Genomic DNA, 26,289 nt, shown 5'->3' with positions numbered 1-26,289 from the left:
GTTACTTGAATATCAATCGTGCACATGTGTAAGGTGATTTATTTCATTTAATAAATTACTGTTTCTTATATTACGAATGCATATATGCCAGGCTACAAGAGTATGCACAAGGTTGGCCAGCAGCTAGATGGTTGTCAAGGATATACATTTGTTTTTCAAGGTTTTGAGCTATCTTTTTTACTACATTGTATTTCCAGTGTAAACCAAAAAAACACTGCTGAATTTACATGCACAAATATTACAAATTTTTTCCATGTAGCATTCAAGAATAGATAAGGGCTTAATAAAAACTGTTTCTATTGCCGATAGCTCACCTTAATAGAAAAAAAATCATTCCTATCATGGAGTATTTATTTATCCACTGTGTTTTTCTCATCCTAAGTACCTAATAATTACTACATACTCAGTTGTAGCACAATGATAGGTAGGTAGTTGTTTGGTCACACAACACTCGGCTAGTCTAATTGGACTACATAAATGTTAATTCAATGTACACAGATGCAATGAACAATTCATTCTTGCAGAATATGTACATAGTGCATTGAAAGACGCTAGAAAAAAATCCCAATGTAAGTCATTTGTATTAAAATCAAAGAAGTCACTTTTGTCTTCTTCTGCTAATTATTTATTTCCTTGTGAAGTTACCTTAATTATCCAAAATTCCTGGTTTTTACGGTTGTTCACCATTCTGTGTACATTCCTTGCTAATTAACTCACACCTGTAGTGGCAGATAAAAGCTGGCATAATATTAATGAATTGACTGTTTCCATCTGACATATTAATATAACATAAGTTTAAAGAATGCTAATGCAACTTTGGTTCTGGATTGACTCTTTTAGAGGTCAAGAATGATCTCTATCTAAGAAGCAGCTATAATGGCTATCACTACTACCAATGCTACAGAAGAACTGGTATATTGGAGACATAGATATCAGCTTCATTTTAATAAAATGTCATCGCAACGGAATACATAAAACATTGGGAATCAAAATTATTCTTTTCACAGAACTACTTAAATGGCCTCATATTATGGACTCTTAATTCATCACAGTAATGATGATTACAGCAATCACAAAGATTTTCTATTACCCAATGCTGGTAATAAATGACAAAAAGAATTGTATGCAAAATTTAGGAATGATTTTTTTCAAGTAGCAGTCAACTATAGCAACAAGTATTCAATCGGCCTCACAATCAAGTTCTTTGCAGAGGCAAATTATTCATAAGAAAATATTTCAATGAATTTATTGAATTCACAAAAATGTACATTATCACATGATTGAAAATACAACAGTAGATAGTCAAACCAGGCCTTAAACTTCTGAGGTAGAATAAGGACAATGTAAACATTAATTCGTTTGCTTTATTGCAACATAGAATAATGCCAATTATTCAAAGTCTTATAAGTATATGTTGTAAAAAATGCCCAAATCAATTTAACAAATAAATTTTAACAGCAAAAATTCATTCATCAAAATTCAGTATAACAGCTACCAGATTAAACTACAATGTTTTTTTGATAATTTTTGACATACCCCAAGTGTCACTTCAATGGTATTTGTAGAAATTATCTCAAGGAGAGACCTTCCTTTCCTATATCCCATCAACAATACAACACTCAACAGTGTTCCCAAGTCATTACTGAAAAAAAGACAGCAGAATACAGAGTAAATTTGAAGTGAGCAAGAATATTCACTAATGATGCTCATGGACCATTTACTGTTGACGCCAATTATGAATCAGACATTTAAGAGGGAGTGCCAGCCGATGGCAATGCATTAGAAAATGTTTAGCAGATGTAATGTTCAACAAATTAAATACAAGACAATCGAAAAAGATTTGGTGTTTACTAGGCCTGTGATTAACAATCAAACCAATTGATTACAAAATAGGTTAGTGTTCGTCAACAAGTTAGTTTTTAAAATCTCTAATAAGTTAATAAATTACATAAGAGACCCCAAGTTAATATTCAGTTAATCATTGATTTCATCTTAGACAACGTTTTTGATAAAAATACATGTATGCCTACAATACTGATCCTGTTTACGTGTCTCATTAAGGAAATACCTCCAACCAAGAATCTCACTCAGCCCAATGCCCCTACAACATTTGGATAATACTGGAAAATAAATTTCAACTCTAGTGCAAAGTTGTGGATGCAAAGATTATGAAACTAACTGCAAGCTAAATACAAATTTTTGAAACAACTTTTATCAGTTTGCAAAATTAAAATGTAACTCTTTTCTCAGGCTATTTTTATGAGAACTCATGCTTCATTTAATTAGCTTTTTTGACTAACTTTCCCAAGACAAACAATAAGTCCCTGAGTCACATGGATTCACATGAAGTTATACTGAGTAACCTGTAATTAAGCTAAAATTGTGGCGTCAAACACAGACATTGAGTTGGCAATATAGTTTCTCAATATAGCGTGTAATTTATGCAACAATGGAATAAAACTAATACAGTGTATATGCAGAACATTTTTTAACAAATTAAATTCTAACAAAAGCTACATCACAAAGAAATCATGCTTGAGGGAAAAAATAAAGTAACTATAACATTTTACAAAAAATAGCATAAGATTAGTATGTTATGTTGTCACTGGTTTCCTCTACAATAGAAGAAACTATACCCACATAAAACACATGAATATATAAATGAATTGATATTAGAAATATCCCTTCTTGTCCCTTGATTTAAGGTGCAACATATGCACCAGTAAAATAACAACAATGAAACAAAAATTATTATTACATGGTGTTTCGGGAAAAATAAGGGTACTTGGTACAAGTGAAAAAAGGCTGTATATATGACCATGTTTTCACTTCCACAGAAATGTTCTCAATAAAATAACCATGCAAATCGGAGACTTACTGTATTATTATAAATAACATTTCACACCTTATTACAATCACACTTCAGGTTATAAGAGCTCGAAGCTATAAGTTTTTCTAATCACATGAACTTGAACAGTCAGTACAAAAAGGAAATTGTAAAAATATAAAAAGTTTAACATTGATCCAGTAAATGCCACATATATTTTTTTTCAGAATCAAAACAAGTTACCAATGATGTCACCGTTAAATTTCAATAGATCTTTCATAATATACTGGAGAAAAATCATGATTCTCCATTTGTATTTTCTGAACAAGCAAATAAAACAGACCTGCACTCTACAACCACATTAATGGTATTTTATAGATCTTCCTTTAATAAAAATCCACAGCCACAAAATTAGCAGCCACATACACGTTACACTGATAGCTGGAATGTTGCTGCATACTTAAATTTATGCAGAACATATTAAGCACCATTGACTTTGAGTAAAACTGGAATAAGTAGATCTTTGGTTCCCAACCAATGGATAATTATTCCATGAGGATAAGAAATTTCAGGGAAAAAATAATTACTTTCTGTCAATAACTAGAAAAAATGTAAACAATTGTGTAGTTAAAGGACCAAATGCCTTACGGCTCATTGTAATCAACTTTTCTCACAGCCATTAAAAAATTGATACCAACCTATTGAGGTAAAGACTGACCTATCTGATGGCTCAATGGAATGTTAAATGTTGGGAACTACTGATACAGACATTAACCATGGATTATTTTTTTACTGGACAATTGCAACATCTAAAGACATTAAAGTCACAGGTCAACATTATTGAGATCAGCTCCTGAAGATGTAGGGAGATCCACATCATCGGGTGGAATAAATTTTCCAATTGGCTGAATTGCAACCTAGAATAGACAAAAAGAATAAAATTAATGAGTATACAGATTTCCATTTTCATTAGATCTAAATAAAGGAAAAATATACAAAAAAATCAATAAATTAAGATATTCTACCTATTTTAAAGGTAGGTTTAGGGTGGTCTGCAATGACAAGTATCCTTGGAACTTCCTACTTCCATCTTTGTAACTTCTGCCTGCCATACTCTTTATAAAGCTTACTCCTCTCTTTCCTTTACCCTGCTTACACATCATTCTCCTTTCCACCACACCCTTGAAAACGTACCACTACCTTCCAATATTTCCTTCTGCTGCCTTTTTTGGATTTACCACAGAAACTTCTTCTCTTCACCCGCCCAAATTAAAACTTCAGTGCTTGTCATCCTCTGTCCAACTTATTTCCTCCATTCTCCTCCACAAATACAACTCAGAAGCCTCAACTCTACGCTTACCCCCTTGCTTTGAAGACAGCCTTTCACATCCACAAATTACTATATTCTATACCGAAGTGTTTATCCATATTTATCAGAACAAATACTAAAGTTAATTAAAATACATAAGAGACTGTTATCTTTAGATCTGGGAAGCGCCTAACATTCATGGAGGGAACATATCTCTTTGTTTGCCTGAGTTTTACATAGCTTTCCTAAATACATCACACACACATGAGAAAAATGAGTGGAATCTGAGTGTCATATTTGATAATCAAAGGCCACATGATGACTATAAAAATTTGATTTTAAACTTTATTGTTTCATCTACTTCTTTTAGTTCCAAGCTTCAAATTCTTAAACATTCTGATCTCTTAATTTGCCAACCTCTACATCATAATTATTTCATATTTTCCAGAGAAAGTGCAGACTAATTACTGATCACAGAAACCACATTTAACTGATGCAAGTAGGAGTTGTACATCAACATAACAAACCTAATAAAGTCATTTTGTTGAAATTGTTTTTAGGGCTCAAATTTTAATTTGCAGTTTAATGCAAAGAAGTCAATTGCTTTGTTGCCACAGCAATACTACCTTGATCAAAAATTTCCCGGAATTTATTCAGAAAATTAAAAATACAGGTTTATTCATCTAAATCTATAGTATGACCTTTTCTTAGATTTCAAATAAGAGGGAGAGGAATTTTTATTAATATTAATGGTATTCTATCGGTTGAGGAAGGAGGTAGTTCTGTCTAAGAACCACCAGGTGGGAAGTTGTTATCACTTCAGGTTGTAGGTAGGAAGGAGGAAATAATGATTTGAAGACGGGAGTTAGCTCTTAAAACAAGATGAGAAATTAAACTGGCTGAGTCTCTGGCACCCAGGAGGAAGATCTCCCTCAAAAGAATATTTGAGTAAGGGAGATTCCCTTTTTGTGCTCACCCCAATAATAAAAAAACAAGTGCTGAAGGCTGTTTTTATTTTTTAAACTACAGATATTTTATCATTGGTTCAGAAAGAAAACTTCTCCTTGATATTATACTATGGAGATTTAATAGCAAAGGAACTTGGGCAATTGTTGCGGAATCTCTCGCAGTTCTTTGAGTAATTAATGCTGCTGGGATGGACAGTTTGGTATGGAAGGGATATCAGTCTTAGTGCTGACTTCACTTCCAATCAGCCAATAATGAAATGACAGAATCATTGCATAATCTTTTACAGAAGCTAAATTACATCCCTTGAAATAAGATAAACTTGGTAATCATATACATTTTGGCCATGTAAATTGAAATGACGAAAACTTGAAGGCACAACTAATTAATTTCAATACTGGCAATTATTAAACATTTTGGAGTATGAGAGAATACCTTTGTAGGTAAACTGGCTAAAGCACTCGACCAGACATTGAGAAATCTGGTGTTGAATCTGAGTCATGGTGAATGATTTGTACATTTTGAAATGGTTGCATTGTTCCACCTATATATATGTTGAGACTTTCTTCTATGCAAAAGCTGTATGCTACATAACAACTGTGTACCATTTAATAGCACGGCAGGAAATTTATATCATCAGTTTATTCAAGATCCAGGCAAATGGAGTATTCTATCAAACACTTTCAACCCCAGAAAGATTATTTCTCCATTAACAAACAAAAGAAGAATTTATCTATTTCCCACTCCAATTTGATGAAATTTAAGGTTTAACATCAAAGATAATAGTCTGTACATTGCCATTAGATTTGTCTATAGATAGGTCATTTTTACTCTCATCATATTAACACGACCAAAAAACCTTAACAATGCACTAAAATATGTTTTTTTTTAAGTTTTTGCAACACTTTATTCCATGATGATGAAGAAACTCCCATTTTTACCATGTGACTTCAGCCCTGTTTTTAGCAGCTTCTGCAGCTATTTAATCACCACACAAAACTCATTTTTTCCAGCTTTTAAAAAATAAATAAAAAAAAGTTTGTTGCTTCAAATGACTATGAAAATGAAACCATATGACGGATGTCTGCCGTTTAGCAATAGATGAGGCTTACTAAAAGTGGACCTTTTACTATAATACTATGAGCACCATCTCTTGGATTTTCCAATGGCATAATGAAGCACCCACATATACATTTTCCACAAATGATTCACAATATTGCACAAATACAATTGAAATCAACACAGAATATATTAAAAAGTTCTATTACTTACCCTAATGGCACTAATCTTTCTCATTTCCTGCTTCAGTTTTTCAAGGATGGCAAAATTGGGTGAATTGACAGAAGCTTTACTCTGGAGTAAAGTGATTTCCTGCTCCTCTTGCTTCTTTTCTTTGATGCTTTTGACAGACCTATTTCCATATAGTCTTAGGAGTGATCCCCAACTTGATACATGAGGATGTAATACCTGCTCAAAATGTGATGAGATTCCATATGGTAAGTGTGACTAAAAGCTTCATAAAATTCACTACATATTTAGAACTTTCTTTTCCCTTTCATAATTGGATAAATTTACTTATTAGAACACATTATGAAAATTAATGACAGGGAACAAGAAACACTTTAAAATATAAAGCATTTGAAAACAGTGCATTCCATGCGACAATAGATATCAATTAAAAAGTGCACAATGAAAACTCAAAATACAATAAAATTTCCATGGTATTAATTTTATTTAAGCGCACTTGAAATCATTGACCATCATTAATGATACTTCATATATGCTATGTATAGTCTCTCTCTTCATTATGTTTTCTCTTTCAGGAATTTTGCAACGATAATAAAAAATAATTACCCAAGGAACAATAATACCTTCTTCAATCAATGGGCATAATTGATTGCCAACCAGCATTATTCGCAAAGAGGTCCCAGATTCAATCAAGCTACCTTGAGGAAGAAATTGACATCTTATGCTACTTCTACTGTAATGATTATAAGCTAATTTTGAATTTCAAAAGGCCACTTGGTTGAAAATTTGTAATCTTACTTTAATTCTTCCAATCAATTACATATGGCATACTCCATTTCAACACATCCTCCACTTCATAGCATAGAAACTGCCCTTTCTCTTCTTTACTCTTAGCCACTTAATTTAAGTCTCCTCTCCATAAAATCTTTCAGTTTCTTCCAGACCTTAACACCTCTCATAACTGATGGGGCATAACAACTTTCAGGGTCCTTCCCAATATCAACCTTCTAATGCGCACCACAGAGTAAACTAAATAAAAATAAATCCACTGCCCAAGGAAGAAAGTGGGCTTCTGCTAACACATGACTTCCACATCCCCCCGTTTACAAATACATTTACTTAAAAATACTTGAGAAATCAACTGAGAAGAAATGATAAGAACTGAATAAAACAACAAGAATGTAATATAGGCACACTAAATTATACTTCTACCTCTCTTACATATTGACTGGGTACATGTGTACCACAGGAATTCCCCGTACCATGAATAAAAATAAAACTAGCTCCTTTGAAACTTTGTGGTAATCCAATGCAATTTATTAATGAATGGAAAACTTTTAGAAAACCAACTAACAAGGTCACACCTTAGGTGACTTAGTGTGACTTTAAATTGCAGTTTGTAAGAATTTCTATTAATCAATAAATTGTAGTGCTACAATTGACAGGGCAAACTTAATACAAAGATACTGAATCAATAGCCAAGGAGGCACTGCTGCATTAAAAATCAATCAGTTGAGTCTCTTTCTCTTATTCCCTCTTGGTCCTATACAAGTGTTTAGCCCAAATTAATGCCATGCATTTAGAGTACTCTGGAACTCAGAAAAACCTTGAGCCATCAAGCTGCATTATCTTCCACTTTGGCTTAGGTCTTATTAGGTCACACATGGGAATAAAACATTACCTGTAAAATTGCTTGAGATGCCCGCTGTTTACCATCCCTCTTGTTCTTACAAACCACTTTGGCTGTGTGCTTATTCACAGTCATGGTGAATTCATTCTTTTGATGCCTTAGTGTGTTTACCTCGTACTTAATCTGCATTTCTCCAAGACCAAAGTTCCTGATATAATAAATTATCAATCAGTTATTCACAAATAACATAATGAAGGAATAAATTTAATCATAATTTATGTTGAACCTAAGCACACCTTTGTATGCAGGTAAGCAATATGGCATATGGAGGTGGTTCATTGGTTTTAGCACATAGTTCAGCAACTCGTGGGTCTTCAATCTTGATCTCATCAAAGAGCTAGAAAAGTACATTTGGCAATAAAAATTAGGTAATACAGATAAATCAACAATCTGACAGGTACATATAGATATCAATTCAGTTTTTCAGACTATAGAAGGGCTATTGATCATAATTTTTTTATTCACATAATTTACTGAGCAAAAATTTGACATTGTTAGCTTCCACTGCTATGTATATGTACATGATAAGAGTTTGATTGATTGAGTTGAGCTTAGGCCAATGGAGAGTTCACAGTTTGCCAATTCATGCCCACTGAAGGCATAGCAGCATGTTTTAAGAAGCAGGCAACCTTTTAATTTCCACAAACTTAAATGTTTGGAAATTTAAAGATATATCTTTATTAAGAAGCATATGATTTCTTCCTAAACAACATGAGGAAAAAATAAAATTAAGAGCTGCCAGATTAACTTGCCAATTATTTCAATGGACAGTTAAAATACCATTACTCTTCAAATGGGGTACTGTAAAATTTTTTGATAAGTTTATTTATTTTAAACACAAGATTCTTTGAATTCCAATATTTTCAGCCCCTTGAATTTTGAAATCAGCCTTGTTCAGAATGTAATAAGTATGAAAAAAGAACCAATATGGTACATTTAATTTTGATAACATGAATATACAACTCTCTATTGATCTTGCTGGCAGTTTTAAATTAAATTTTCACAAAAAGTTGTAGTATCCTAAACATCATCACAGATCTTAAAGAAGTTATTTAAAAATTATAGACATGACTTAGACATCAAATCTTCGCTAATTCCTGACTGTGAACTATATTTTTGCTTTATTATGCATATGCAAATACATTAAATGTTTAATGTGATTTACAATAAATGCATATGCATTAATTTTATTATTTTTATCTTCCTGCTTTAATGTTTCCCTCAACTTTGCACTTCTTGATGGTGGTCCCTTCATAAGTATGAAATAGGGGTTTCATGGCGATTTCTCAATTTCATGGCAGAGTGGAAAATAAAAAATACACTTACATGAGAGAAATGATAATTAACACTAACCATGTGGGGGAAGTTGAGGGGAAGAGAAGCAATGAATTCAATGGCTTTGTGAAAATTCAAGACTACTGAAATCCTGCACCATCTCACAAAAGCTCCACTACACCAATCTCAACGCATAGGCGATATAAGATAACTGATGACAATGCCCTTGTGCCAAAACCGGCTGCTAAGTCCATGCTTCTATTTCACTGAATAAATGGACTTTGTTTTTTTTTCAGGAACAGCTTCCTCTTATCAACATGGGCATATATTTGCCAACACGTATGTAATTTTCACCTAAAGATGATGCCAAGAATTGAAACTCGGGATGTGTGAATCAAAATAGAAGGGGAAATCACAAGTGTTAATTATCATTTCTATTCAATAAGGAAAGTTTCCACAAAGTTAAGCCTGAAACCAAATACTGAACGCCAAGTATAAGTATTGGTTAAACTTACAGAGAGGTCAGGCTCATCCAAAGAATTGCGTCTACTTGAGCTGACAACAGTGCTTCCAACAGTTCTGCTGTTGCTTCCAGGCTGGGAGGTAATAGCAGCATCTTCTCTGATTTTATCTCTCATTTCAGGAATAAGAATTTCTAAAGTGGCTCTGGCAGCTTCTGACTTTGCTTGTTTCTTGCTTGTGCCATAACCCATACCATATTGCATGCCGTTGATAATTACTGTAGCTGCATAGGGAGTGCCAGCATTTTCTATAATTAAATTTTTTTAAACAAAATTAACAATAAAATGAATGCAGAATAAATAACTGAACTTGATACCATAACATTTGAAAGCTGATTTTCTTTGAACAGATTACATTAAAATACTGAAATATTCAACACTCCATTTAACTCAGGGAGATGTCAACAAGTCGCCGATGCATTTTTTAGCACTATCATATATTCCATCTCATATAAAGTTGAATTCCCTCATACAAAGTCAATGAAGGACCCTGAGGATTAAGACGATGACTATGGAGGAGATACAGGAATTAAGGTATGACTCAAAAGGCACTTGAATTTTGTACAATAGAAACAACAGAAACTAATGGGATAAATTTATTTAATATTCTAGAACACAAGAACAACGATTTTCAATAGCAGTTGATCTATGGAGAACCACAGTTATTTTTTCCATGACATCCTACTATCAATTGAAAGATATTAAGAGTGGATTCAAAATCATACACTTAAATAGTCTTTCATAAGATTCTTCTCAAAAATTGACCTACACACTTAAACCAATTGGATCAATAAGAAAGTAATCTACTTCATTAAGGGAATATTATTAAACCATAAACAAAAAGTCACTCATGGAATGAAATTTGAGGATGGAACAAGCAGGCATTATAGAGATCCTTCATTACCTCACAGTATATTTTAATGAAAAAAATCTTTCAAAAGAGCAACCAAATCTGAATATCTGCCAACAACTAAGTTATCAGAGACATGAGTCCAGAATTTTTCAGGTAACTCATACAAGATTTAAAAAAAAAATGTTGAGTTGGTACAATGAATGGGATTTAGACGTACATAAATCTTAATTACTAAATAGTGGGGTGATCACAAGACATGAGGGAAATTTTTTTGCAGGATCTTCCATGGGAATCCATAAGAATTAGCTAATTGGTATAAAAATAAGATTGTCAAATTTCAGCATTATCAGATACCATTTAGACCTGCCTCATCAGCCCTAAAGTATAAAAACAACAGCTATTTAAAAAAATGAGAATTTCCAGCTGTAAAATTGAAACAATTTATTGAAGTAACATGTTTTTAATATATTTTTTAGAGAACATTCCTGATTTCAATTTCTACTCGCATGTCTTGGTTAACTATGGTAAAAATCATAAGATAAATTGGTTTTTCATGAACCAGACCTAAAATGTTGGCTTTATTAAAAGATGTTAAAATTCACTATAAGCATTACTTTTCAACCATGATTTTGTTATTCGTGAATTCTTGGCATTCACACACATCAAAGTAATCACCTTGGTACCTGTGTATCTAGATAAATATGCATGCTTTTCTCAAGTTACTCTTTTTCTTTTGTGCTAATAATTATTTCTTATTGTCAAAACAAAAATAAAAAAACACAAGTTCATAGAATGAAAGATTCTAATTTTATAGCAGGAAACCCCAATTTTTTTTAACACTTGAGGGCTGGTATGGCAGGTCTTTATGTTATCCAATTGAGATGAAACTTACACTCTCATTTTTACACCAATTGGCAACTTTTTATGGATTCCTGTAAAATAAATTCAGACATTGCTTTCTTGTGTTGAACCTATTGGACTTGCAGAGTAACATATATGGGAAGAATGTTATTACATACAAGACAGACACAACTAAACTAATGTGCATTTTTAATTCTAAGGAAAGCACGATCTATGAGTCTATCTGTGGTGCTACAATTTTCTTCAAGTATGTCTGACACAAGATGACTATAGACATCAATCTGTATTTTATTAAGCCTTGGGAAACAGTCCATCTGTTTTTAACACTTATTTTCTCCCTTAGGGGTAGGGACATTTTTAACAAAATCTGCTATTTTCTTATGAATTGAAAACCTCATGCAGTAAATGGCACATAAAGCTTTTATTGACAGTTTTAATCAATTACTAATCTACATCATATCTACTTTTTTTAACATCAAGAGTACCTAATATTTTTATAGAATATCTGGCAATGCACACATTCTAAGAACTGAATAAACGAAAGATACTAATTGAAAAAATTAATATCTCAGATTTCCAAGAATTTCTTTTTATTAGTATTTAACTGACAATAAATGGATGACTATTTAGACAAATATAATAGTAATTGCAACAGATTCACAAGCGCTTGATTTCACTGGTTTGTTTGAATTGGAACATCCAGAGAAATGTAATACTGCTGCATAGCTGTCCATATTAATACATTACTACATGTAAACTTCAACACAAATGTAAATAGTCACTTACTCCAAATTTAAGTACATGAAGTATTGAGAGGCAATGTATGAGGCATAAGAAATAATATTATTATGAACATAAAAGTGCAAAAACACTACATAGCAAAATGATTAATGTAGTCGACCCACCTCATAAAAATACTACTATCACTTCACTTACCTAACTCTTTAAACTGGTAGCAAGGCTGTTTTTTGAGTGCGTGCTGGACATACTCATGGAGTATACAAACATAGCTTTTCCCACTAGGGTTCATGATCCACTCTTTCTTTGACCGAGGTCCACTTGAAACGCCATCTGCTTCACTCCCTTCAGAATATAAATCATTATTTATATTAATCTACTATAATAATATAATTATTCTAAATAATATTATAATTTTTTTCCAATTCCTTGAGCTACATGTGTGGTAGGAAGTGATTGAAGTGTGATGGCTATGAACTTATCAATTGCATAGACTAATCAACAGATTCATATTTGTTATTTTCTCCTAAATTTTCTCACCATTAAACACCTTTTTAAGTAGGCTTTAGAAGTAATATCAGTAATCACAATGAGACTCCAACTTAATGGATTATTTTAATGAGGGTAGTTTGAAAGGTTCTCAGAATCACCACGAGATGTCAGTGCTATCTTAACGAGTTACCCGCGTAGTAATAGGTAATCCTTTATGAGTAAACACGTAACCTGCCAGTGCGCTGGGAAGAAATCTGTGGTGGGGACTTCTCTCTGACGTTGGTCCCGTGCAGTGATTTTTGAAGATCATTGCACGGTCGACCAAAATGTGTCACTACTCCAGAAATTATTGCAAAATAGCATAAAATGGTCATTGAGGATTGCCGACTGAAATTGCGAGAAGTCGCGGAAGATGTCACCTGAACGTGCAAATCACATTTTAACAGTGGAATTAGATATGAGAAAATTATCAACTAGATGAATGCTGTGACTCTTGATGAGGGATCACAAATGCTTCAGAGTGGAAATTTCCAAACAATGTTTGACCCGTTTTAAGAGCAACCAACAAGATTTTCTACACTGGTTTGTGACTAAAGATGAAACATGGGTCCACTACTATACCCCAGAGACAAAACAGCAGTCAAAGCGGTGGAAACACATTGATTCACAACCACCTAAGAAAGAAAAGGCAATAGAGTTGGCCAGAAAGGTGATCGTTTCAGTTCTCTGGGAAGCAAAAGGGATTTCGCTGATAGATTATCTTCCCACTGATCAAACAATTACTGGACAATACTATGTTAACCTCCTGGACCAACTACAGTAAAAGGTACATGGAAAATGCCAGATTTGGTAGGGGAGAAAGCCATGATTTATCAAGACAATGCACGACCACTCATAAGTGTTGATGTCGTGGAAAAAATGTGAATAAGATACAAATTGTGGCCACACCCGCCTTGATTGCCTGGTCTGGCTCTTATCAGATTTCTATCTCTTCCTCAAGCTCAAAATTTTCCTCAGTGGATGGCGATTCTCTTCAAACAATGAACTAACAGCCGAGGTAGACCAGTATATTGCAGGCCTGAAGGCATCTAATTTTCGAGTTGGGATGTAGACATTGGAACATCGCTGGACCAAGTGTATTGGTGTACAGGGAGACTACATTGAAAAATATAAAACCTTCAATGAGGTAAGTTGTTTACTTCTATTCCATTCCGAGAACTTTTCAAATTACTCTTGTACCAATTACTTAAACCTACAATCGGAAATGAAAGCTTTATTACCACAAAAATTAACATGCCTAGGTATTCTTTCACTTAGTTAAGGTACTTCTATCAACTTTAAGTAAATAAGTAACTGCTGTTTAATAACAGTGTACATAAATGGATGTTTAAGAAATGAAGAGTTGTCATATGATGCCTTCAACCATATCATGCTAAATAATTTGTTACCAAATGATATTTGAAGTAATACTTCATAGAATACATAAATGAACATACCAGTACTTTGGATAGGAAAGGTTATAAGCTTTGTCCCCTCGGGAAGAGTTGGCCTCTGCAACTGCTTTGTCCGTTTCCGTTGCTTAGTGAATTTTCTTCTGGCAGACCATGATCTGAAAAATCAAATGGTGATGAATTACCATTATACAATATAATAAATAAATGAAACAGAATTCTGGACAGTATTGGATAGAAAAGATTTAGCCAGTTGTCCTTGATACATTCACCAAAATCATCCACAGTCAAGAGATATTTCAATAATGTGAATTTTAATGAAAAATACAAAACTTATGTTATTATTTAAGTAGGCTACCATTTAAGGTATGTTTTGGATGGGAATAGACTGTACCGTGATACATTTCTTTGCCATCTCTAACGCAACACAACTTGATGGCCAACACTACAATAAACCCTTCTTCAATTCCACATGTCCTTCCTTCCTCTCTTCATTTTGTCCAATATTCCTATCCTCTTCCTATTGCCTAAAGTTCTCCACTGAATAAATATCTTCAACATCTCAGAGTCAATCAAAATTATCTACATACACCTTTCATTTCTCTTCCTGATCTCCGCTAAAAATTTTATCTACTTCCCCACCATTACTAGTTCATTCACTTTTTCTGCCGCACTGGACCCCTTCATACAAACCATTTGCTTATGCGGTTGCCATCATACAAAATCTTTGCAAAGTAGAATCAGCAGCAAAGAATGCACAGCCAATGACCAAATCAGATTTGTAACTTGGAATGTTAGGACAAAGTTGTAAACTGGGAAATGAAAAAATATAAAGCAGTAGATAGAGAGAGGAAATATAGATATTTAAGCACAATGTGATGTGAGATGGAATGATGGCAGGGATTACTGGAATGATAGTTAAAGATCAGTGTATAGCAAAGGGGAAGAGAGCCAGCAAGTAGTGGCAATAGTATTGAACAAGGTGGTAGAAAGTAGAGAAGCAGGCATGTAAGCAGGCGAGTGATAGAAATTTATTAGTAAAAGCTAAACCAACTAATTGTCATTATTCAGTTCTTCACAACAAGTAATCTTAGAAATTTTCAATAAATATACAAAAGAGCCTTTTCAATTATAAAACCATAAACACAGTAATCAACCCGAAGGTCGGTTTGGTAGGTGATGGTAGAGTTTATCCAGTACTAAGCCCGACAGCACGCAAAATTCACACATTAGTTCCTTTCCTTGCACCAGTTATGGTTTCCCTGGAAAATCTGGTACCCCAAAAATCAATAGCTTGGGTGGAGCTGCAGGTGCCCAAAGATGCTTGCCCGGGAATCAAACCTGGACCCTCTGGCCAGTAGTCCAACACATGACCCCCTGGACAACCACGACCCTTCTTTTCAATTATATATTTCTTAAAATATCATGTATTGTCTGGTCCATCACAATCTTTAATTACTAAATTTTTGGTATGAAAGGAAGACACGTTATCTCCAATATGATTTTGCCAAGCAATATAATATAAAAAAATTTTGTCAACCTTACAGTTAGCTGAAACTTATTACTATAGCATTTACATAAATTAAAATATGTAAATTCAATAATATAACTATCTAAAATGTACAGGATTTCGTAAAAAAAACACTACATACATTTTTATCTCTGAATACACGTGGGAGTTTTTAGTAGATGTCTCACAAAAGCTTTGTGAGAAGAGTGGGTACTTGAACCCTTGGACAGTCTCAATTGTTTACATTTTGTGAATGATTATAATCAACTCCAAGAACCCTAACTGATGAGGCCACCAATTTACCTCCACCATCCCTCTAAGAGTCTGCTTTCAATAGCACAGATGCCTAATTATTCTTTTCTTTACTAGCATGTCCATTCTTTCAGGTTCTTAACCAAACTCATGCAAATAATTCTGGCCAACAAATTTTGGTTACTTCTTTCGTACATTTGACAAAGGTCCAAGATTAAAAATTACAAATGCGCAAGTAGTCAACTCAAAGGCAAAATCAAACAAAACAAGTCAACAGAGCAAAATCACTTCGAACAATATATCTCATTTATGTAAAGAATCATACATAATAGTTGCTCGGGCATGAAGTTGAAAGTGAAAAATTACAAGCACCTCAACAACCTATTTTATTCTTAATGATGTCAATCTCATAATGCATTTATACTGATATTCATATGTTAGAAACATTATGGTGACTGCACCATCAAAACAGCATTAGTGCAAGTATTTTGCGTTACTAGAAGTGAGGCAATTGCCAGAAAATTAACCATTCAGAATCTTTTGGATTAAAGGAAAATTTAGATTAAAAAAAAAACAAACTTCTCAAAGACAAGGCCAAAAACCATCATCTGAAGCATGCTGACCTTGCATCGGATGAGTAGAAGCTGTTTAGATCATGTTTCCATAATTTTTAATACTTTCATTTTTTTATTATTTAATTTTATCTTAAACACAAATGCAGGACCCTCTGAAAGTTCTGTTACGGCTAAGAATCTCCAGTCAATACTGCCACGTGAGCTGCAAAGTTAACTTAATATGGTGCGTTTTTAGATGATTGCCATTGCTGAAACTATTTCAATTGTTCTACAAACTATAATAGAAAATATCATCTTTCTATTTACTACTTATTGTAACTACCAAGCAGTATTATTTTTTTTACAAATGTAATTACAATCCAAACGGAAATTCCAAGAGAGAGTTAAGTGTATGCTATACATGTTGTCGATTTGTTCAAGATTAATTATCACAATGGTTACATACATAAATTAAACTGCTCAAATGACTCATTTGATTCACAGACTTTAAAAATAAAATGGAATTCTTACGCACATGGATAAGTTGCGAAGTTCTCGAATATTGAATTATAAATTGAACAAAGGTACTGAAGAAATACATATTTACTAAACAGGCATTCTGTGTTTTTCATCAAAAAAACAAAATGAAATATTGTTTTGTCATACATTATCGCCAATTGAACTATGGAATTTGCAATATATAATTTTTAAATCATACATTTCTACTCAGCTCACTATATTTCAATTCAGCCACACTAATAAGTGGTAACATCCAATGACTTCGGCTGGAGATCACTCTTAGCTCTGAATTAAGTAATACTGAGCAGGATCAAAATTGCAACTGTTTACATTACCATTTTATTTCAAATAGGCTACTTCAATTATATTGCCCCCCTCTAAATTATTTTATGATTGATATGTCTTTAAAGATATATATCCAAATCACTTATAAACTCAGAACTCAGGTAGCAATTTCATAATAATCTTCTACTATACGTGCCGAACTTAATCAGGTGTCAATATGAACTAATGACTTCCAAAATATGTTCACAGCAATAAAAAGATTCCATTCAAATTAAACATAGACTGCACAAATTTGTACTCACTTGAAGCGTAATACTTTTATCGTTTTGAAGTGGAAGAGCTTTTTACAGTACTCTTGCACTTGAGAATAACTTAAAGACTGTAGTGCCTTATTCTCTTGAGCTGTCTCAATACGTGCACTTGGTAAAACTGGAGGAGAAGACTGATCTCCTGCAAGAAATATAAAATTATCGGTGTCGTTTAAATAAGGCTCTTAGTTCATTTTTCATAATTAGCATGCACGTGAAAAATAAAAATCTATCAAATAGTTCTAAGAATTCATAAACTGCCATTGTCAATTCTTTTTTTTACCCAATTTGGCATGATCTAATCAACTTATCATAAATGATTACTTTGCCCTTAGTTAAAATTTTATAACTCTATTCAATCATTAATATTGATTCTTTAATCACCTTATACAAGGCTTCCCATTAACCATAAAAAGTCTCTTTAAATTGTTGGCAATCAAATATGCGCAAGAACAGTGTTGAAAATTCAAAATGGGATTACAGGTGTCAAATCCCCAGTTAATCTTCAATTGAATTAACTAGAGCTCTGGCCTCATAAGTCCAGATTATCAAGGATTTACTTCACATCTCTTTCTGTACACTGTTAAAGATTAAGAACTTCATATGATTGCACTTGAAGCTATTGACATAAATACGTAGACTTAGCCACTGCAAACAATAGCATGAAAACTAGGAAAAAATAATTGAATTCAACATTAACAATTAACTCTAAGATAAAATTACCATACCATTTGCAACAGATAAAGATAATCCATTTTCAGAAGGATCTTTAGGAGATGAGGATTCCTCTTTCAAGTTCTTTAACTTTTCATTATGTTCCTTTTCTAAGGCTCTTCTGTATTGGAGACAAGGTATACCACTTAAAGGAACTTCATGCTTCTGAAATGGAATGAAACATTATCATAGTGATTTATAATCTTTTTGTGCTAAAGCATGCTGCTGATTTTTACTATAAATGATATCCTACATGCATATGTTAGTCAAATGCAAATGAACCTAATCTTAAATTAAATTCATGTACAGCCAAATGAATGGGAGGGGGAAATTGTCAATAAGTAGTACTTAAGCACTCTTAATCTGTACACACTTCCTGGATTAGCCTATTGCAACTGGATGCAACACGTATATAGGAGGAAACATAAGTTTCTTTGTTTATTGGTTCAAGGATTTTACGGAGATAAAATGTATGAAAAGTAAAACAACCATGCTCAGGAAGTCCTTAATGCTGTAATACTTTTCTTTAACAAGAAATGTTCAAGCTTATTAATGCCCAAATGATAGTACTTTTTCATCACTAACCAGGTACTACATCATCTTTAGGTATAGAATGAGTACATACTCATGAAGATGATGCAGTACAATGAAAGCTAACCGGCAATATGTGTTTAAATGTGTAAAAACGTGCTATTTTTTGGTGATTAATATGGTCCACAATGTCACACCTGAAACTAAGCAATTCAAACGATACTGAATATCTTGTATTTCTTACTTGTTAGCGTACTTTCAAAAGCTCCCTTTGCAGGGGTATTTTTATGGTTAAACATGGTTAAAAATTTTAACAGCTGAATGGAAAAGACCCTCAATATACATTGGAGTGTTTTGACAAAACATTAACTCTCTGGCAAGGGTTATACCCATATATTTAAGCAATGGTGTTAAGTTGGTTACAAGAATATCGTTCCGTCATTCTTGTCATATGCATAAAATTCTTTACAAAACAAATGTTCTTTGGAAGCCTGGATATGACCCCCAGATATGAATGACTTATGTCATAAGAGGCTAAAAATTACTTCAGTAAACAATTAAGCAATTCTATGGCAACAAAGTTTGCAAAATTTCTCCATAATTTCAGAAATTTCTTGGTCACTCAGACCAACCACAAGTTTAAGAGGACCACCAAGAACCAATAAAATTTGAGCCTCTGTGGGAGGAAGTAAATGAAATTCCTTTTGTTGTTCCTCTATAATTCTTTTAATTAGTTTAGATAATAATTGATCAATATGGACTTCCCGATTTAAAGACTCGTCAATAGTTGCACCTAAAAAATTGCTGTGGCTACTCTTTCAAAAGGTTTCCTATTAAGCAGAGGTCTAAAATGAGGGATTTCCCTTTTTCTTCTTTTACGTAAGTAGTTCATTTTCTGTGCATTTGCAGCATTTTTGCTGAACCATTTTTCCAGAAGCATGCTGAGCTTGAAAAAATTGAGGATCCTTATGTCTCATTGCTCAAGTTTTATCATCTGCATACAATGATCTGAGAATCAAATAAACTGCAATCATCAAACCCTTCCAAATTCTCATTTCATCATCACATGCTAATTCTTAAGGAATAATGTGTGAAACAGTTAAGAAAAATAAAAACAAACAATTCCAAGTTCATTTTCGCATTAAAATAATTGAGCCGTTAATGACTTGGAAATTTCTTCCACTATACATGACCTTGATGACAACATCTGTATCAATTAATCGTATCCCATCGTGATATCCTTCCACAATATTAAAAACAATAATGAGGATAATGGGCTATATTTGTCATTCATTATTTCCAGCATATAGATTCACTGTCTCACTTAAGACTCAAGAGTGTAATAAATCTGGAAAATAATTATGCTTTCAAACTTTAATGAACCTTTGTACTTACCCTTGCACTACCCGGGCCAAGGAAATAAGGCTTAGAAAGAGTACACACACGAGTTGGCTTGTGGAGGTAAATGGGCATGCCACTGTTGTGTGTCACTTGAACCCATCCCTCAGGTAAGACGTCAAAATGGTTATGACCTTTTTCTGAAAATGAATCGATAAAATGTTAGAACACCAGTTGAGGCTACAAAAATTTATATATTCAACATATTTCTGTTAACTCTAGTGAATACAGTTACTAATATTTGAGGCAGAAAACTGGGAAAGTGATTGAAAGACTTGTATAGAGGTAAAGACGTGTGAAAATTTTTTCACATGCTATCACGACCAAAAAATGATTTAAGCCTTAATATCTTTCATGAAGCCTTTCAGGGCTGTTTTTTGAATATCCTAAAACGTTCCCAGATTTCCTGAGTCAACCTTAGGGTTAATCTCATCAATATTTAGGCACCAGAATAAAATGATTACTTAAATTTGTTTTTATTAAGTTAGTGAGCATACATTATTGTATCAAGTGAGCAAAGAGTACCTTTGTGTTAAAGTTGCTGTAAACACTAGTTGCCATAAGCTAAGGGCAAATGCTTCCCCGGGTTAATACTATAACCATGTTATACAAATCAAATGCAATTTGTGTCATTTATAGTTTTAATTTTTGGTTAACTTCATTACCTTCTGTTATTTTAAGTTCAATATGACTTAACTATGCAAATATATCACTATCTCTAAGGGGAGAACTATGAATTTGTTTAAAGCTTTTTATGAAAAGTACATGTAATTATTTTGAATGATTATTAACAACTATTTATAACCTTCGTCATACATACTGTCATATATGACAGTAATAAACTTCATTGTAGCTATTAAAATATTGTTTGTATGTGATGTGGACGGCATTTTGTACGTGATGTGTAAGTTTGTTTGTATGTGATGTGGAAGTGTCATTGTGTGTAAGAATATTTTGTCTCTTATTTGTCTTTCTAGTGTGTGTATGTATGTAATTTTCCTTGTAAGAGTTATCTCTGACCAAACTTGACCATTGCCACCAGGAAAATCGCCTAATTGCAACGTAATTCTAAAATAATAATAATAATATACTCATAACTTTGTCATACCATTTCAGACTTTTACCATGCTATATCAATAGTTAACACATTCTGTATTCAACACATCTATCACCCATTAAGTTTTTATATGTACTGTTGCACCATTTCATTAATTAGTCATATTCCACCTTGTGAGAATACCTATTGAGATGATATTACCCTTAACTCATTTTTTAATACTGTAAAATCCAAATACACATTTTAAATCTCAAGCTATTCATAACATGTTTTGATGCCTATTTTCTAATTCTCATGTCGCAGAAGACATCCTAATACCATTATCATAATCTTATGAAATGATAGCTATTTTATAAAGTTGACTGCAGAAATTTTAATTTTGAGAAATCTCACCTTCATGTGGAAAGATAAAACTAACAAATTATTTATAAACATGATGCATTTTGACATTTAAATGGCACTGACACTAGATTACAAAGTTTAAATACATGTTTACAAATAAATTATAGAATTTGGCATAGACATTAGTTCTATCTTTCCACATTATGATATCTTGATTGTTTAAGTCAATAATGTGTTCCGTGAATTGTATGTGTATCCACTGTTATCTTTTCCATCATAAGGATACATTTAATATTTTGTAGTGAAATCAGCGAGAAGGAGCCTTTGATAACTATAAATTTTAAGTTGGCCATTGTGTATAACAAAAGACAAATGTATTTAAAACCACAGTGGCATGTTTTAAAATGTTACCCTTAATTTTTGTACTCATACCAATATTACTCATGATACATTTTTTTACAAATGACAAGCATGGAATATTGTATAAAATGAAAACCATACATTGACCTGACAAGAAGTGTCCTAAAAGTTATTTTTTTTTGTGATTATTGTTAGCATTATTAAAGTTCGTGGAAAAATGATGATAATTTTTTGTAAAATAAACAAGAATAAAACTAAGGTTATTGTCCACAGTCAAAACGGGGAAAAGATAATTTGGCAAACTTATTGATAAAGATGATAGGAAGTCCAGGGAAAGAAAAAATTGTGGAGGCAATAGAAAGTTTCTACAAAAGTATGCTGAAAAATGGATAGATAAGAGTGACCAAGAAGAAGTAATTTAAAGAGTAGTAGAAGAGAGAAGGCTATGGAAGACACGAGAAGAATAGGGAAATTAGTGGAGACATCCTGAGGCATGATATTTTACTAAAGGCCATAAATTAAGGAAACATGGAAGGAAAGAATGGCCAAGCAAGACAAGATAATGGGAAATGCTGGTGCAAGAAGCTATCAGAGAATGAAGAGATAGCAGGAAACAGGATAGTTTGGAGAGATATTGTACCATGATATGGGCCCTTGTATTTGTAGTAAGTAATTTTAAATGTAATTTCTTCATCATTATGCTCTCTATAGGATATATCACAGCGTGGCTGATTAAGGTAAAACTAGGGCAATAAGTTTCATCATATTATTGCTCACATTTAGAGACAAAAGCATGCACACAGTATCGTTGACTTGTTGTCATTTATGCAGTTTTTAGCTTCAGGGTCAAAAGGTATGATTAAAAACTACATCGAATGAAACACGTCGAAGTTATTTGTGAAATTTTACTTTTTTCAAGGTTTAATTATGCAAATAATTAACATCAGCAGACATTATGTAGGAGAGCGCATTTTTTTCTGATTGCATTTCAGAATTTCAACTAAATGAATTTTCATTACATGTTTACATCAAGAATGATTGGACCATAATTATCTGTAATAATAATAATTTGTCCTCACCAGGCGACCATAATACAATAAACAAGAGGTCAATTGAGCATGATATAAGGCACAAAAACAAAATTCCTATTCTGCTCAGTTATTATAGCATGTACCTATATGCAGAATATAGGGTTAGGTTACTCCACAGAGGACAACACTTGTGTTCAAAAAAATGTTGTGAAAAAGTGGTTTACGGTACATCCACCCCAATGCTTCAGTAAATTCCTCTACTTTCCAGATGATTCAAACATAGACAAAGTAGCAAGCAAGCAACATAATTTTACCTCCCTTAACATTAGCAGTATTGTATGCATTTCAATTTTGAAATCAAGACCCTTTCTACAGATGGGGCAGGCGGGCGAAGCAGATTACAAATTAACAAAGGGAAAATCTGGTAAAGAATAAAAGAGGAAAAGATTCCAAGGCTAAGGACTATTACTGATCACCAACATTGGATACTGTCAATGGTAATGGCTCAGCATTCCATTGGCATACATACTTATCAAAAATATCCATACATTGAACTCCCGAAAGTGCATAACTATAAAACATACAGCTTCCACTCACCTTCCAAAACTACTTTCTCTCGTTCTTCATAGGGGGAGTTCTCAGAAGTTCCATAATTTTTTCCATCACTTGGTTGCTTTTTCCGGAATTCCTCATTTAGACCTATCAAAAATTGCACATTCATTCAACATTTTATCATACACATCTACGAATACAAACACTGTAAATGAAGTATTTAAATTGACCTAGATCAATTAATAAGTTCAATAAAATAATCTGCAATGTTTTCCTGCCAAACCAATAGTGCACAAAATGAAGCACCGAACCTATGGAACTTAGTTCTTACTGTTTAAGGATTTGCATGTTAGATTAAGTTACCAATTACAGTCAACACACACCTTCTTCCAGCATAGCCTCAATTTCTTCATCAGGAATATCCGAGTCATAGCTGCCATCATACGAATCATCGGTGACAGAATCATCGCCATCGTCAACACCATCTTCATCTCCTTCATTATCCTCATTGCCTTCATTGCTCTCTCCGTACTCATCTAATACGTCAAATTCACGCGACATGCAAGTCCCCTGAGTATAAGAGATAGCGCTACTCCTCACTTGGTCATCATCACTGTCTTCACTGCCATCCTCCTCTTCAACAAGATCATCACATATCTCTCCATCCTCCATGCTTGGTACACATGAAGACGTCTTAGAACTTGATGCAGCTCTTTCTTCGCCTTCAATCGCCGCAGTTAATACTTCCTCCTTGCACATTACACCACTACCATATAATGAAGAATCAGACTTGCAGCATTTAGATGGTGGTATATGTTCGAAGTTCTCATCATCTTCATCAGCCTTGCGTTTATGGACCATTGTTTATGCCTATGTAAGTCAGCTAATCAGGTCAGATGCTTTCTTTCTTCAAAACTAAACTGTAATGAATTAACCATAGGGTTGATCCAACAAATGTAATTCATTTTAGAGGTAGATCAAAACTGGAGAGACAAAAATATTAGCTTACCATTGCAACTGATACATTAAATACTAGTCTGGACTCTGCAAGCATGATCACCATTAAATATTCAAATTAAACAACAAAGACAATGACTGAAGACAAAACAGTAAGTACGGCTCACCCACCACAGCCAATGACGTCAAAGTCCAACCCGTTTGTTTTTACTGATTGGACATATGCATTGGCGATGGCAGGAAAAAACCGAGGCTCAATCTGGGCCAAGCATTGGCGAAGGTAGACATGTAAAATACATTTCGTGTGTTGCCGCAGAGAACGTAGAACGTAAGGTGAAAAGGTATGCATTGTCAAGAGTTCATGTAAAGAGAGTGCTCGTTCTAGAGACTGGCATCCCTCCTTATAAGGACTTCTGCAATGCAAGTTTAAGATGACTGGCACCACATTCTGCATAACAGGTTATGCCTGAGGTTGTCGGTTATACACACAGGAGACGTCAAACATAGGTTCTTGTCCTCATGTGAAAGAGGCCTTCTTACATGTTGAATTAAATTAACCTTTTTAACTCGCACACACCATAAAACCATGCATTAAAATTAACCATCATCTAAACAAGGAGATGCATTAAATTACATCAGAATTTTAATATCTATAGATAACACCAACATTTACTACCACACGGTACACTGAAATGAGCAGGTCACCATTTTCAAAAATCATGGCGTTTTCATTTACTTACATAACAGTTGTGAATGATACTCTCGTAAATAGCAAACTCCGGTCATCTCTTGCCACAAACTCTCTCAAATACAAGTCACGAAGCATTAAAAGTCAATCTAACATAAACTGTAAGGAAGAATTCAACCTGCATAAGGCATAATGCGGCGGATGGAAGAGCTTATGGCACAACCAGATTTACATCATTAACTCATGGAGACTATTATATTTATACCACTATTTGCTCATAGCAATAACATGAATAATTTTCTATGTAGCACCCTCCAATATAACATTCCATCCGAAGTCCGTCTTACACGAAAGGAAATGCATCGTCAAAATTTGTCTCCTGGCATCAGTCGGCCCCTCGACGGACCACTAGGCACGCCATCTTCGAGAGGGTTTCCCAACTAGTTGAGGCTATTATATTTCCTCCCCTTCCTGGCGAAAAGGTGCAGTTTCAGCTTGTACCCGGGAGTGATCGAATTTCAATTCAAACGGCAAAGAGGTAGCTTCGAAGGAAGTTAACATTTCTTTGCCCATTTCTAGGTTAAAATTCCAGAACTCAGTCATGGCACTTAGAAGGTATTGCAATTTCGGCTGTGAATCTAGAGGGAAACATGATAACTTTCCGAGGAGAGTTGTGAGGTATTTACGCAATGAGATTCATGCGTAGTGAACTTATTGCCATTCATTGAATAGTGAATCACTATTACCTCTTATAACGATCAAAAGTTATGTCACAATGAACAATCATTCAGTTCAGTGCACATGTCGATTAATGATAATTTGGCGATACTTGAAATTTGTTCCGAAATGATTTTGTTAACTATACACTTCAATTGCAATGCGCTTAGAGCCACATGTTGCCTCGTTTAGATATATATATATATATTGATATGAAAAAGGAAGTATGTATATTTAATACGTTTTAGACGTTTTTACCTATTAGAACGATTCTGCCGGTTGC

General features: G+C 33.6%; 1 protein-coding gene across 3 annotated transcripts; it reads right to left on the bottom strand.

Annotated features, from left to right (window-relative positions):
• Window positions 1-1,231: 1,231 nt before the first annotated feature.
• Window positions 1,232-25,683, bottom strand: pasha (partner of drosha). Of its 3 annotated transcripts, XM_071592393.1 has the most exons (14): window positions 25,555-25,683; window positions 25,342-25,448; window positions 24,028-24,564; window positions 23,690-23,791; window positions 20,300-20,442; window positions 18,388-18,538; window positions 17,654-17,801; window positions 14,277-14,389; window positions 12,487-12,633; window positions 9,831-10,084; window positions 8,277-8,377; window positions 8,032-8,188; window positions 6,375-6,569; window positions 1,232-3,744 (listed from the first exon to the last, which is right to left on the bottom strand). In XM_071592393.1, the coding sequence occupies exons 3-14, from the start codon at window positions 24,503-24,505 to the stop codon at window positions 3,652-3,654; spliced, it is 2,082 nt and encodes a 693-aa protein (XP_071448494.1). In that variant the 5' UTR covers window positions 24,506-24,564; window positions 25,342-25,448; window positions 25,555-25,683; the 3' UTR covers window positions 1,232-3,651. The 3 variants fall into 3 exon arrangements, with proteins under 3 accessions (XP_071448494.1, XP_071448493.1, XP_071448495.1); XM_071592392.1 differs by having other exon boundaries at window positions 25,342-25,683; XM_071592394.1 differs by lacking the exons at window positions 25,342-25,448; window positions 25,555-25,683 and adding an exon at window positions 24,654-24,964.
• Window positions 25,684-26,289: the final 606 nt, after the last annotated feature.

This window comes from Hetaerina americana, unplaced genomic scaffold (genome assembly GCF_022747635.1).
Source record: "Hetaerina americana unplaced genomic scaffold, ioHetAmer1.1.p SCAF_5, whole genome shotgun sequence".
In the NCBI taxonomy this organism is placed as follows: domain Eukaryota; kingdom Metazoa; phylum Arthropoda; class Insecta; order Odonata; family Calopterygidae; genus Hetaerina; species Hetaerina americana.
Note: the sequence above shows the minus strand (reverse complement) of the source record. Positions and strands in the feature narration are given on the sequence as shown.